The sequence below is a fragment of the Tinamus guttatus genome, unplaced genomic scaffold (genome assembly GCF_059628265.1).
Source record: "Tinamus guttatus ecotype Peru unplaced genomic scaffold, ASM5962826v1 Tinamus_guttatus_pri_ptg000314l, whole genome shotgun sequence".
Classification (NCBI taxonomy): domain Eukaryota; kingdom Metazoa; phylum Chordata; class Aves; order Tinamiformes; family Tinamidae; genus Tinamus; species Tinamus guttatus.
This window is the reverse complement of record NW_028288848.1, coordinates 10,043,014-10,057,626: the sequence shown is the minus strand read 5'-3', so window position 1 is coordinate 10,057,626 and position 14,613 is coordinate 10,043,014. Positions and strand designations below refer to the sequence as shown.

Sequence of the window (14,613 nt, the reverse complement as noted above, 5' to 3'; positions counted from 1 at the left end):
AACAGTCTGAATTATCTTGCAGATGGTTTTATAAAAAAAGAAAAAAAATGTTCAGGTTCCAATCACAACAAAACATAAACACATGTCCATGTGCATGCATAGGTCCTTGTATGCCCATCTGCGTTGTAGACCTATAAGTATTGAGGATTGTGCATATGCTTCAGATGCACACAGGTCTGTGAGTCTAATAATCCCTCAGCTGCACAGGGGCTACTTTCTCCTGCTTTCGAGCACAGCTTGATCACATTATAGCATATTGAGTCAGGAAAATGATCAGCTTGTCAGAAAAATGTCTCATGCTCTCTCTTTCTATTACACTACTAGGCTTTGGTGTTATCCCAAGCTGATGTTTTGACCTCAACATCACTGTAATACGAAGGCAAGTACTAAATAGTTAAGACCTGCTTTGAAGTGGATCATTCATCACTGCTCACTTGAATTTAGAACATGCTTTTTGCTCTTTCCCTCCAGGTTCACGTCTCATTTCACACAATTTTATCCACTCATGCCTCTACATGTTTGTCACACCCTGCTTGCAACTCCAGCAGGCTAGGGATAGCAGGGTAGTTTATCACTTCCGTACCCATCCCTGCTCCAGCAAAGCAGAGAAGCTCCATAATGGCTTTTGTGAAACACTTTCCTGTTCTGACCTTTCTTCCAATCATGAAGAGGGGTCATCAGCAGATAAGCCTGACAAGTAAGATTTTATACACCCTGCTCTCTTGACTACACATCTCCTAGTGTATTCGCAATGTACAGAAGTCACAGCCTGAGCATATTTATTACCAAAGACAACAAAGGTGAAAAGCCGAGTTACTAGATACCTAGGCAATCACATCGAGCCTACCAAGGCAAAGATCAGTTCCTTGCCCTACAATGTGGTTAAATGCTATTTATGAGATTACTGAACAGTCCGTTAAGCAATCCAATTACACAAGGCTTAAGAAGGTGATACAAGAAGCTTTCCACCATGTCAGTGATTTGAAAGGAACTCTTTTACCCGGAGGCTTCAAAAACATCTCAGTCCTGTGAGCAGTTAGTTATTCACAATTAATACCTTAGTCTCAGAAAAGTTTCAGAAAGTCACCTGAAACAAGATAAATGACCTTTTATGTTTAGGCAAAGCCTCTTTAACAAAAGTAAAATGGAACTTTACTTGGCTACTTTATTTCCTTTATTTCGTACTGTACCTGTTGTATGGATGATTAGCTGTGAAGAAAAAAAAATGGCACAACAACTAAATTCGCTGGATTGTCTGTCCCCAAAATTCACATGTATTCATTAAAAAAAATATGGAAGTGAAACAGAACACATCACTCCAAAATCCAAGCAGAACTCCCAAATTTATTGAAAATATCTTGAGCATAATAACCATTATGCACATGGTTCTTGCTGTATCATATACTGTCACAACTGTCATTTTAGTCACTTTAGATTCCTTGGACTTACTTTCAGCACAGCAACATGAAGCAAGCATGGCTGCTACAAACATAAAGCAAACTCAAAAGTCCTACTAGGAATCACAAATGCATTATTAAGAACAGCTTTCTCCTTAAATGAAACCTGGGGACTCCCTGAGTCTGAATTAGAAGGAAATAAAACTTGACTTATAGCTTCTCTTTTTTTTTTTTTGGCCATTTTTTGTCTCACCTGAAAATGCAGTATTTGTCACACCATGCAGAAAAGAATGTTCTTTCTGCTAGGATTATGGACAGAGATCTGTGTTGAAATGCAACTTTGGCACAGAAATTATTATTTGGACTAAGATAATTCACTCTGGAGATTCTTTAGTCAGCTATGCTGGGCTTGTGAACTCGCATGCAATTCAGAGGAGCCAAAATGTTCCACATGGTCCCTGGAAAGAGCAAGACACCTATGCCAGAGACAGTGAGAGCCCCAAAGTCAGATCCCTAAAGCAGGGATAAAGCCTTCTCACTCCACTGAGTGGGGGGCTTAGCCTCATTTTAAGGTGAAAACTTAGAGAAATGGAAATTGAGATAAATACTGCCAGGCTTTACCAAGGTGTTTTGAAGTTCTGAACACATTGGTGGCAAACACCATGGATGCAGCTACAAAGCAAGATCTTTCAAAGCAGCAGCTGATTAAGAAGGAAGTCCAAAAAAATGAAGCCACCTGAGTCACAGAATAACTGCTTTGTATCTCCCTACCCCAGTAGTCCTGTTTTCTAGTGATCATTTTACCACTGCAAACAAAACATCAGTATGTGCATAATTCTCTTTGAAGCTCACAACCTACTGATAGATCTGACAAAAAAGTGGTACTTCCTTTAACTATTTGGCTTATTCCAGGAATCTGCAAGGGCAAAAGACAGTCCTCATCCATAGCTGGTATGTGAAACATGAATGACTTCAAGGACATTATTGAGATCATGAAAAATAAAGTAATCAGTCCCAAAATAGGAAATTTCAATTGACAGTGATGATACTGTCTGGCTTCATGACACTTTTTTGGAAAACATTCAAAAGAAAGTCACCTGATGTAGCCAGCTTCTCAGACGCGGGCAAAATAATAACACAGAAAAAAAGTTGCTAAGTGCTTTTTTTAAAGTACCAGCACCAAATGAGATCCCTGCAATACAAGGAGTACCTCAAACAGGTACTTAAATGACAATATACTGAGAAACAATCGTGCTTTATGCACAGCAAAATACTAAGTGTTTGAATCGTCAAGCACCTGAGGTGCTGAGGGGACTACATGTCTTTTAGACATGTCACTAAGTCCATAAGCATAGCAAATGCTTTCTCTGTACAAAGACAAACTGGTGTTTTATAAGCATTATGCCACTGTGTGCAAAATAAGCAGGAAGCAATGAGGATTTCTGTATGAGAGAGCAATAATACTGAGAAAAAAAATGAATCCAATTCAGTAGTCATTGTTGGCATTTTAAAAATGCATCATAAATAAACAATGTAGCATCATTGACAAAAAAGTACAAGCCTCATGAAATACCAATCAGGTTTAGAGATACTTTCTCATCAAATGAATTATTTCATTATACATGCGGTAAGGTGCATCAAGACCCCAGATGAAATCCAAATGTTCCCATTCTGGAATCTTTTTGTGGTAAACCAAGTTTGTGATCTGAGTGAGGAGCATGGCAACATCCTTTGGGTCTGCCAGCCAGTCCTGTCCACCAGTCCACACGGCGGTTGGCACAGTCATCTGTCTTATTTTATAGAGAGGTGGGGTAGACTGAGAGGGGGGAAAAACAGGAAAAAAAAAATATACAAACATTAGAAAGAACAAGTCTTCACAGTAGTATGAAACTGCAGAGCAGGGCATTAGCAACTGCGAGAAGAATGTTTCAGATTATCCTTTTTTCTCCTTTGCTCTCTCTTGGACAGACAGAGATGGAGACAAGAGCACTGATTTTCAAAAGAAGATTCAGCTCCTAGAGCTCAGCCACATTAGAGCGTGTGTAGCAGGAAATATGTGGTTTGAGGAAGTAAAAGAAACAACTAGGTAAGGAGATTGTGCAGTGAGAAGGCTGGGACAGCATTTCTCATTCAAGTATTCCCAAGCCCTAACCAAATATTAAAAGCGATCGTTACTCTGAGAGTAACAAACTGCAGTCGGTCCCACCACTGAACAGACAAAAGGCAAAATATTTTTAATACTGCACACAGCAATTTAGAAACAAACACAAGTGCAGATTAAACAGGCTGAATGAAGATAAGCACTATACATGAACTGACACTCAGTTCCTTCTTGTGAGAAGTGCAGCACAATCTATTACCTAAGCTGCAGGACACTAGTTAAGCTTTAGCAAAAGGATCACCCCCAAGAAACAGCAGGCAGCCACAGCTGTGTGTCTGAGCACGGACTCCATACATACTTAGTTTCACCTGAGAGCTCTCTAGCCTGGCTTTTTTTCCATAGAAAGCAGCATGACAGTCTAAGGCAGCATCAAGCCTAATCCACTTTTTTCATGCCTCTCAGGAATTGTAACACATCTGTAAAAGATCTCTACCTGATTGTAGTGAGCCATATTTGCAGCCTTGCTTCCCCAGTCATAAGCTTTGAGTTCCCCCGATTTTGCAGCCTAGAAATGAACAAATATTCACACATACAAAGAATCACCAGAATGCTTTTATCAAATGTTTTCAGTAGAGAAAGTAGGATTAATATTTACCTAGACAATGAAACAAAAACAACTGACAAAGGAAACTGTGAGACAGCAGCATTAACTAGGACAAGTGCCACTGCCTTGTTCAGTGCCAGAGGCATGGGAAATACTAGCACTCAAAAGGATCACACTTTGACCCTTAAGATTTGACACTGTTTCACAGCAAAATAGGAAAGATTAACAGTTTAATGCATCCAAAGCCAGGATGTGGCAACTCCATGCTTACTTTAGAAATATTTACGTAGCTGTCTAAATGTATATAAACACAGGAGTGTTTATATAGCTTTCTTAAAAAGTCTACTCTGCATCATTTACTACCTACTATTTTTCAGAAACAGCAGTCTACATAACGGGGATCTGAAAAAAAAAATTAAGCTCTTCACAGCCTTCCTTCCAGCCAACGCTTAAGCAGCTGTGTGCCACAAAACTCCTCAGGCCTGCATGCCTCCGAACGGGCTGCGAAGCCCAGCAACACGATCACAAGCAGCACTGACTGCTGCTTCCTTGGCAAATGCCTTCTCTCCTTTGCTGCTGAGCAAGCATCAGGCACAACAGCATCACAGGCATGAAACTGTGCAAGGAGGCACTAATAAAATATAGATTGAAATCAAAAGGATGATATAGAACAGAAAGCCTGTTGCTTTTCACTGGCTAAAACACAGCTTGTAAACAAAACAAGGTTCGCTGAAGGGAGAACTTGTCACAGTATCTCTCTGCGTTATCTCTCCTGCTGGTATTTCCTGCTTGTATTGTTTGTTGTTCTGAAAGACTTAAAATTAGCATGGCTTTAAAAGAAATACATCACACTGAGATGGGGGAGCGGGAGAGACAATGAGAGAAAAAACTAGCATTAGAGTCATTTTCATAAAAGTGCCTACGGTAAACTGCTGCTATTCTGACAACCTTACCTGGGCTATACTACATGTATGCATTCATTCCACATAAATACCAGAAGACATCACTATGCTACAAATAAGCTAAAGCCACGGACATGTGAGATTCTGAAAACTCTACCTGGCTCCAGTGGATCATGTTTTGCACAGACGTGCCTGCAGGACAGTGTGTTGAATACACATCCACTCGGCTCTGCAACAAGGTAAGTATCATGGTTTATTCCTCACAACTCAACAGTAAAAACCAGTGGTGCTTTCTGAAAAAATAACATATTTTTTCCATTCCTCTTAAAACTATTCTAACAAAAATTTAACTAAAGATATATATACAGAAGAGGTAAGATGTTCAGATGCTTTGGGGATTACTAACCATTAACTACAGAACATTTGGCCACTTTAAATTAAACTAGAATACAGGATTATTTTTTGAGACAAATTTTCAAAGCAAGAGTATGACCACAAAGTCTTTCTTTATTCCTTTCTGCCTTTACTTAATGAAATGTCAATATAAACCTTCCCCTAAGGTACTGTGAGTCTAAACTATGAACTCAAGTTTTGGTAATAGACATACTAGAAGTAGAAATTATTTATGCTTTAATTTCTAGATTTAATCTCTTCTCCTCAGATGGGCAGGATGCAAAAATGAAAACTAAACAGAAAATGAAAACTAAAACTGCATGGAGAAATAAAGCATATACATATGTATATACAAACACACAAAAAAACTGCAGCTGAGCTTTAAACGTGATAATGATAATTTTTAAGCACTATATACTTTTTAAACACTTTTTAAAAAGTGGTAATGTTGTTAAAACTAGGATTACATTGGAAATAGCACCTCCTCAGAAATCTAAGCTTATTCTACATCTAAACTAGTAAGTATCAGTCCAAAGTGATTCAAAACTTTGTATGCCTTGAGTTACTATGTAACTCAATAATATCCAGAGGAAATACAATTTAAATCCTGGCAGAAAAAAAATATTATCCTCCACTAAACCACGAAAACTGTATGCACTGGGCAAGAAATAATGCAAAAGCCACTGCTTTCATCTTAATGTAAAATACACAAGCTGTGCTCTTGGACAGACAGAATCATGAAGAAAATACTGATTCCATTAAAAAAATACTCCATTAAAATAAAACCTCCTCAGAGGTTATCCATCTGTGGGATATACAAACAGCAACTTCTACTGATGTCTAGGAATTTAGAAACACTTCAAGAAGCATTATGAAAAAAAGCTGTTCTCATGTCCATTGCTGTTAATTAGCTTTTAGAAAACAAAAATCCTAACAATTATCCCTCTGGAATGAAGACCAGTTGAAGGTATCAGCAGAGGCAGTAATCGGCCTCAGGAAAAACAACTTCACGTGGCCACCAAGAAATCAGAAAAAAAGTATCAGCAGTTCTATTCATAGTAGAAGAAATCAGTATCTACTCCTCTCTTTTTGGCAAGAAGACTGAAATACTTGCCCTATTGCCCATGGTATTAATGCACTTTTCTTTCCCGTGACCCTGCGTGTGCAGGGGGGTTGGACTAGATGACCTCTAGAGGTCCCTTCCAACCTTAAGCATTCTATGATTCTGTGATTTCTTGGACCGATCTAAAAGTTTGTAACTTTCCACTATTAAAATGCTAATTCTATCCATTTCAAATGGACAACTTGAATTCCCAGTGACATCAAAGAAAGATATATATCCAAACTCAGTATGATGAAGAACCTTGTTTTCTTAAATGTATGTAAAAAAGCAAGCAATTCGCTGGTACACAGCGAATAGTGTGTTAGAGTTCACGGTAAGTTAACTACCCAAATACATCAAAACGTACCATATTCAAGTTTCTCTCATTAAAACCACATAGGAGAAAGAATATGTTTCCACAAAGGTCATCAAGAAGTCTGTGGGTACAAACATGGGTAGCAAGCCACTTCAGCAAAAAATTCTGAGGAAGGAATTGTTTCTTTCCAAACATATCCTGCAAAATAACAAAGAACAAACACATAATTGCACAGGATGATTTGATTTTAATTCGTATACTACAGCATTCTTGAGGCAACCATTTCCATTTGTACCGATGACAAATCATATGAAAATGATCTTTATCAAGCTCGTTTACAGTCCAATGGGGAAGCTAAAATTACTGCTTCTGTTGCAAACGATGCAGTCTACCCCTACAAAGATTATACGGAAACAGAGAATCATTCAAGAATTTCAAATATAACCTCAAACTCCAACTGATTTTAGTATTTAATAGGACTACTGTACAGATTCTTGTCAGTAGAATTGTTTAAGGCTGAAATACTTTAAGCTGCATCTGCTAATAAGTGACTTTTGTACTTCCTCTCTTCTAACCACATAAGCAAACAAGTCGCATGAGCTGTAGTGGACACTTCCTCTTGCTGTTTTTAAAGCCTCCAAGGATTTCAAAAGGGCCCAGCAAGCACTAAAGTGACACAACTCTTTAAGGATACACCTGACCCATGGGCTTGTGGCTGTCATGTACTCCTACGCTCAGGTTTTTTGAAAGTCATCATGACAATGAAGTTCCCTAGCACAACATGAACATGAACTGTTAGCATGACTTTCCTGCTGCTTGGCTCCGGAGAAGGAAACAAGCTGTGCATGCGCACGCACACATACACACATGAATGTACATTAAATTTGTACAAAATACACTAGAAAAGGGTTCATATCAAAGTAGGAAAAGCTGTGTGGGAATCTCCATGAGCGATGCAAAGAAACACGACACACAGCGGCTGTTCATAGCGTCTGGCTTCGGGCACCTGCTGCAGCTTGCTTGTCTGCCCATTTTCCCTTTCCTCTTGATAGGGAATGGCAAGCTCACCCCAGCAATGACTCACAGCGCCTAAATAAAGCTGCTGCTCTTAATCATGCTCTGAAGGATCCTCTTCCAGTGGTTCCGGTGGTTAATTGTGAAACGAGTCTGCTAAAGTTCACAGCAACTCAGACACATTCTATAAAAATAGAAAGCTATCATATGATTCTCCTAAACTGGAGCAGCTATTTAATTAATACTGGATTTTTGTAGCTACGTTCTAGAAACACATAAATCAGGGTAATTTGATTCTATTAGATGGCATTTGCAAATACCATTTTAAACATATAAATTGTCATGTTAGTAGTAAAGTAGTAAAGCAGTAGCAGAGCATGCACTGTTAATACTATAGCACTATTATTGAAAAAACACCCTAGTAGTTTTGTCAAATATATGTTAATCTCTAATTCACAACTATTAACACTCTTTGCTACACTCCTTTTAATCAGAAAGGGACATACTTCATTTGGTTTAGAACATTTATACTGAAATACAAACCTTGAGTAGCAGATCAGGAAATATACCTAATTTTACCAAAGGGCTGGTAGCAAACTTGATCGTAGCTACAGGTGCCAAGGCAAAGAACATTTTGATTTTCTTAGCCAGGTTTGGTAAAGTTGAAAAAGCAATGAAAGCTGTAAATAACATGAAAATAATTAACACGTCTCACTGACACAACTTAGAACAGAATTTAAGCTGGCTGTGAATGTGTAAAATCTAAAATCTGTCAAGTGTGCAAAGGTATTTTTAGATTATTCCCAGTTCAGAAATAGTACTGCAATGATACAGTTTAATTGCTGTCTTTAGCATCAGTTTAGGTATTGTAAATTAAAATAGCTACTGGAGAACACAAATTAAAATGGGCATATCAGGAGGATTTGTTTTCTTCTGAGAAACAGCTTCCAATAACATACTAATCTATCTAATACTTGTAGCTCTATCTGTCTACAAGCCTAAAAGCACTTGACTGAAGCCATGCATATAGCAAAATATTCCAGACACAGACATTTTTATTCCACACAGTTCTGGTTATTCTAGATCTCATTATCTATTAATCAAAATATTTCCTTGAACAGAAACTGCACTGCAGCTACCTATTTTCACAGATTCCTACTTTAAATACCCACATAAAGTAATTCTCGTCTCTTGTCTAATGCTAATGAAATTCCCAGAAGCCCCTAAAAAATGGAAGCTTGCTTTTACTGAAGGCGCCTTATTTTTTCATCATTAAACCAGCTATGCAAATTTGATATCAAGTCAAACACAGCACGCTCTAATGAAGGCATCGCTCTTCACATACCCATTGTGGTGCCCTGTGAATGGCCAACGTAAAATACTTGTTTCTGGCCAGTTTTCTTCAAAATGAAGTCCACAAAGGCCGGAATGTCATACTTAGCCATTTCATCAAAGCTACAAAGCAAACAAAACAAGTTGGCTGTATAAGTAAAATTATCAGTGTGGAAGAGCTACACAGAGCTTTACTGCACTGCAGATAGGTTGTTGGGGCAGAAAGTGGAGCTTCCTGCAGATGAAGCAGAACGCTCTGGTGATTGAATCTTCACTTAAGACCTGCCAAAAAAGCAGCGAGAGTTCTGCTGATCACCTGTGAAGGCCACAGTACCTACCATAAAACTCTTCTTACTGCTACACATGTAACAGTACATGTTACCAGAAAATAATATTAAACATTCACAGTGTGACTGAAGTGATAGGCAAACCAAAAAAAAAAAAAAAGAGCAGCTTGCTCACAAACATCATTAAGTGTGTATTTCTTTAGTTTCCCTACCAAATGAGGCTACCTGAAAACCCAGAATTCTTCTTGCTTCACTGTGAAGTGTATATGTTTTCTGGACCAGGTGTTCCCTCTGCTATTTCCCAGCCATACATCATAGCCAGCATCTGCCAGCATAAAGCCCAGGCTGTTGTAATCCAAGTTTGTGATCCAGTTACTGCCATCTGCAAGCAAACCATGCTGCAGAAACACAGCAGGCTTTGGACCTGAAAGATAAGGACAATACCACATTAGGATGCTGAACTGTGGAAATGCAGCCTCTCTGCAACTGGTACCCACATATTATCACTACCCAGCTCCCTCCCATGAGTAGAAGCCTCACAGAGTCCACAGAGTAGCACAGGAAGCCAACAAGTGAATCATTGTCTCAAAGGCCTTTCTCCCCGTGACTTCAGCAGCTGGAGAGAACCAAGGGTGGGACACGTATGAAGCTAAGGAAGCCTCTCCCCTGACTGCCCCGCCCCAAAAGGGATATTATAAATCTGGAAAACCAAATAAAAATAAACAACAGAAGCTTCTGACTCCCAGACAAAGAAATTAAAACAAAACATGAGCTTCAGAAAACACAGAGCCCTGTCTCTGGAACTTGCAATAGCAGAAGTGGCGTCTTTTCTGCTTTAATAACTGGAATTTGATACATGGTAATGTTAACTCAGTGCTAGATATTAGTCAGGATTTCACCTCTTTCAATGACACATAATTCTACTACAATACTAAACTTTCATGACACTTTCTACACTGATAATTTGGATTTAGATTTTTCAGTAGAAACAACCAAATCTGCCACCACAATCTATGTTCCCAGTCACATCCATAGACGTTTGCTGTAGATTCCAAAACTCAAATTAGCAACACTCCTCCCTCCTAGCAAACTTTACATCCATGGCGAAAAATCTTTCTAGTGCCTTTTCCCATTTTGTTAACAAAGCAAACAAACACACTCCCCCGTGGAGCAGTTCCTGCAATCAGAGCAAATTCCTGGGAAAGTCAAGGCAGCTCTAGAACTAGTATAGTTCACGACCACTTTTTTTATGCACTGTTTATCCACTGTTTTTATCATATTTTATCATTTTATTAACATCATAAAGAATTTTCAGGATTAACACTAGATTTGTTTTCAACGATGTTCATTTTAGTTTTACACACGCACACCTTTTACTAAAGGATCAGGCTGCTAATCCCATGTTTCATAAAACAGGAAGGATTCAAAGTGTTTAATCATTTCAGTACTTGAATTTTGTCCACAGATTACCATCAATTTCTACCAGCTCCTTTTTCATGCCCAAAGCATCAGCAGATCTACATGTGAAACACACAATCACTTGGCAAACTGGCACGGACAACGATAGTTTAGTCACACCTCTGTTCCTAGGGTGCCCAAAGCGGGAGTGAGGGAGAAGGAATCACACAATTTGCATAAGAAATTAATGTTTTAGATTTTTTAGTTAACACTGAAACTGAAAGTCACTGATGTTCTGCTCTTAAGCTCTCTGGCCATTTTCCCACATTTTTTTTTCCCCTGCTGTGAAACCACAGGCTTTGTTTTGTTTTTGCAAAACATCATGTGATACGCAAACTCCAGTGAATCCTATTCACATGAAGAACGTATTTCACAAGAATTATGGCATACATGTGCCAGGTCAGCAGTAACACCTCATTGGTATCTTCTGAGAAAAGATACCGGGTCTATAAAAACTGTAGATCAACATGAACTTTGAAGTGTTCATTCTTTTTCTAGGAGATCATACTTCCTCAAATGTGCTTAGTAATCCTTGTTTTTAAAATCAAGGTACTTTGCAAAGCATGAACTTGGGGTCGAGGGTGTGGCAAGGGGAATGTGGAGAATTCCCACAGGTCAGGAAACTTCTGTTTGCTTATGTCGTAGATGGAAGAGCCCACAAAGTCAACACCTGCAGAGGCAGTTTGTCTTCTCCCTGAGGATTTTCCTGAATTTTCAAGTACAGAGATACCTGTACGGTTTGACTGGCTTCATCCATGCACTGATGTGACATGTCTACCTTGTGAGTGATAACGGTTAGAACAAACATCCTAACACCTAAAACCAACAGTTACGGTCATAAAGGCCCTTGTTTGGCCTTCGGTAGCTAGAAGGTCTTTTTTCACAGGTCTTGTTCATACCCCAGGCTGCAGGACAATCTCTCTTCCCTTATGTGAGCTGCATAGTTATACCCCTTACTCCAAGTGCTTTTAAGGTCATACAGTAGTTCATAGGATATGCACAGTTCCCATGCAAACAGGCAGCTGTTGCCTGTGTGTATTTGCATGCAGGATTTTTTGTAAACTATAGTGACTTCATTTATATCTGCCAAACTCATGATTGCTGTTTAGATCCACAAATGCAATTTCTGTTTGTAGAGTAAGAATATCACGAGTTAAACGTTATGCGTCTCTTTTCTTCAACACATATTTTTTGTCTCATTTTTAAAAGTATCCCATCATTGAGCCCTTGCAAAAACCTTTGCTCGTATCTCTCCCTATCACTTAGTTTCAGCTTCCTTCCTTCCCTTTCCCTTCCTTCTTTTCCTCATGACTCAGCACCCAAATACTCCCTGCATCCCTTTCCACAGTTTTATGTTAACTTCTGTCAAATTGCAAGAGCTCTAGGGGTATATGCTAGTTCTCTTCCCCAACTCCCTTTAACAGATCACATCCAAAAAATAACACGGCCTGGCCTGAACGTTGTCAACAACCGTTTCGGTATTCTAATTTGCAAAATATTTTTAAAATGTACTGTACTCAGCATGTCCCAAAGGAATTTTACTCTTATTATAATGCTTACCTATGTAAGTACCTGTGGCGTACAAAATGACTCCACACTAATAAGCAGTATTGCTCTAGCTTGTAATTTACTCTAAAGGCAGCTTCAGAATGGTTAGAATTGACAAATTAATTCTAATTTCATGCAAAAATCAGCCTGTAATTATTTTGGGAATGTCCTGCTGGGACCTTTTGTGGTCTAGGTATATTTCATCAAAAGAAAATTATGAACTGCCTATATTTCTGAAAACAGGTAATTGGAACAAAAATCTTTTGTATAAAAAAGTGTTTTTAAAAAAGCAGTTTGAAAAAAAAACACAATAGCAATATGATCAAAATATTTTGTTATTTACTTAAAGAAAAACAAACAAACAAATCTCACACAGTGTTTTCTATTTAATAGAAAATTCAGGCACTTGGCCCCTCAAAAGTCAAACCACAAAGAGTTTGCATTAGTATCGCAAAACAGAAACATCAAAGAAATACAGCTTTCGAACCTGTTTTCCCTTCCTTTACTCAAGTCACTCTACATGTGACTAATTTATTTTAGCTATAATATTTACCATTAAAACATTCTCAGTGCATAATCTTTGTCTGGGTTACTTTAGACACAAAGGTTTGTAAATCAAAGCAATCTTTTCCAAGACTTTCCTTTTTTCTAGCAGAAATACGTCTTACCTTTGGTTTTCTCATAACCTTTTCTTCCATGAGGAATTCTGTTAACGGAAAGGATATATCCATCTTCTGTTGTCACTTCATACTCCTCACTAGGATATCCCCTGAACTTAATAATTTGACTCTGAAGAAAAGAAAAGAAACTGTCTTGGAGACAGACTGTCACTCTCCTTAGCTCATCACCATTTGCTAGGTACTCCGGGCCCCTTGTACAACAAGTGTGTGGTAGGAAGGTGCCAGCGCAGTCCTCTCTTCCACAGAGACGGGTTTTCTCCCAAGACTCGGCCCAGCGGAGCCAGGTCCTGTGCAGAGCACAGCGCGCACGGGGCGGGACGGGAGGGCTCCCCGCGCTGCGCTCGCCCTGGGCCGCTGCAGCGAGACGCTGCGACGCGAGCGCTGGAAGGACATCACGCCACGGGGCAGGGGCCACCCCAGGAGCGGCAGCTCCGAACCAGGACGGGTGCCTCTCTCCCGCCTCTCCCTGCAGCCACTGAGTTGGCCTGCTGACAAACCATGCACGAAAAGAATAATGGTAACATTTAAAAAAAACCCCACACTTCCTTAGCACTGTGGTTTCATTGGCAGTTTTCTCTTGCACCTCAGCCTTTCTGTTACTTTCATTTACTGCCCCAGGCCCACGCTCTTTAGAGCCAGAGAACTCACTGCTTAGTTGTTTTTATGAGACCAACTCTGCTTTGAGAAAACACTAAAAATGCACCAAATCCACTTGTAGGCTGTGGGACAGGGAGGAGAAACACTCTGGAGAGAGAATTCAAGCAGAGCACGTCATTTCTTTTACACATACCTTGAGCCATGTATGGTGAGGTTAACCCAAAAGTAATTTTAAGACTAAACTTTGGTAGTAAAAGACTCTGCAAGAGGAGAGATAAGCTCTGCATGCTGTCAGTGCCTTCCGTGCGGGCTGTAAACGCCTCAGGACCGACACCGCCCGGGGCAGCAGGGGAAGCGGCACCGCTCCGATGGTGGAGAGGGAAGAGCCCCTGCCAGGAGCCTCCGGCGGGAACGACCCGCGGCTCCGGCGGCGCCAGGAGGGGCAAACGCCGCGGCCGGGGGCCGGTTTAACGGCCCGGGGCCACCTGCCGCCCCCGCCCCGCCGCCACTTACGATGTTCATGTTGGTCTCGGGGTCCACGTTCCTCCTCGCCCTGCCCGCGCCGGCGCCGCTCTGCAGCAGCAGCAGGAGCGCGGCGGCCGCCGCCAGGCCCCGCATCCTCGCCGCGCACACAGGGCCCTCCCCGCCGGGCCCGGCCCAGCCCGGCCGCTTTTGTGGCGCCGCCGCCGCGTGACCCGCGCGCAGGGACGGCGCGGGGAGAGGAGGGCGCCGCGCGGCTGCCGAGGGGCGGCGCGGCCGAGGGGCGGCCCCGGGCCGCGGGGCGGGAGCCTCGGGCCGCGGAGAGGCCGCCCGGGCGCTCCGCGCGCAGCCGCAGGCCCCGCGCCCCGGCACGCGCGGCCGCTGCTCGCGTTCGGCGGAGCC

The 14,613-nt window shown here is 40.9% G+C and overlaps 1 protein-coding gene across 1 annotated transcript; it reads right to left on the bottom strand.

Moving 5' to 3' along the window:
- Positions 1–2,962: 2,962 nt before the first annotated feature.
- On the bottom strand, positions 2,963–14,349 carry LOC104579025 (putative lysosomal acid lipase/cholesteryl ester hydrolase). The gene is made up of 9 exons (XM_088528737.1): positions 14,245–14,349; positions 13,123–13,243; positions 9,674–9,872; positions 9,175–9,284; positions 8,373–8,509; positions 6,867–7,013; positions 5,162–5,233; positions 3,992–4,063; positions 2,963–3,213 (listed from the first exon to the last, which is right to left on the bottom strand). Exons 1-9 carry the CDS (start codon positions 14,347–14,349, stop codon positions 2,980–2,982), a joined length of 1,197 nt encoding a protein of 398 aa, XP_088384863.1. The 3' UTR covers positions 2,963–2,979.
- Between the last annotated feature and the right edge of the window lie 264 nt (positions 14,350–14,613).

Excerpts from the sequence above, each read along its gene's own strand:
- LOC104579025 (XM_088528737.1), bottom strand. The coding sequence starts at position 14,349 with ATGCGGGGCCTGGCGGCGGCCGCCGCGCTCCTGCTGCTGCTGCAGAGC. Across the intron at positions 8,510-9,174 it reads TTCACAGGGCACCACAATGG|CTTTCATTGCTTTTTCAACT; the intron begins GTATGTGAAGAG and ends TGTTATTTACAG. Across the intron at positions 4,064-5,161 it reads ACATGATCCACTGGAGCCAG|GCTGCAAAATCGGGGGAACT; the intron begins GTAGAGTTTTCA and ends GTTCATTTCTAG.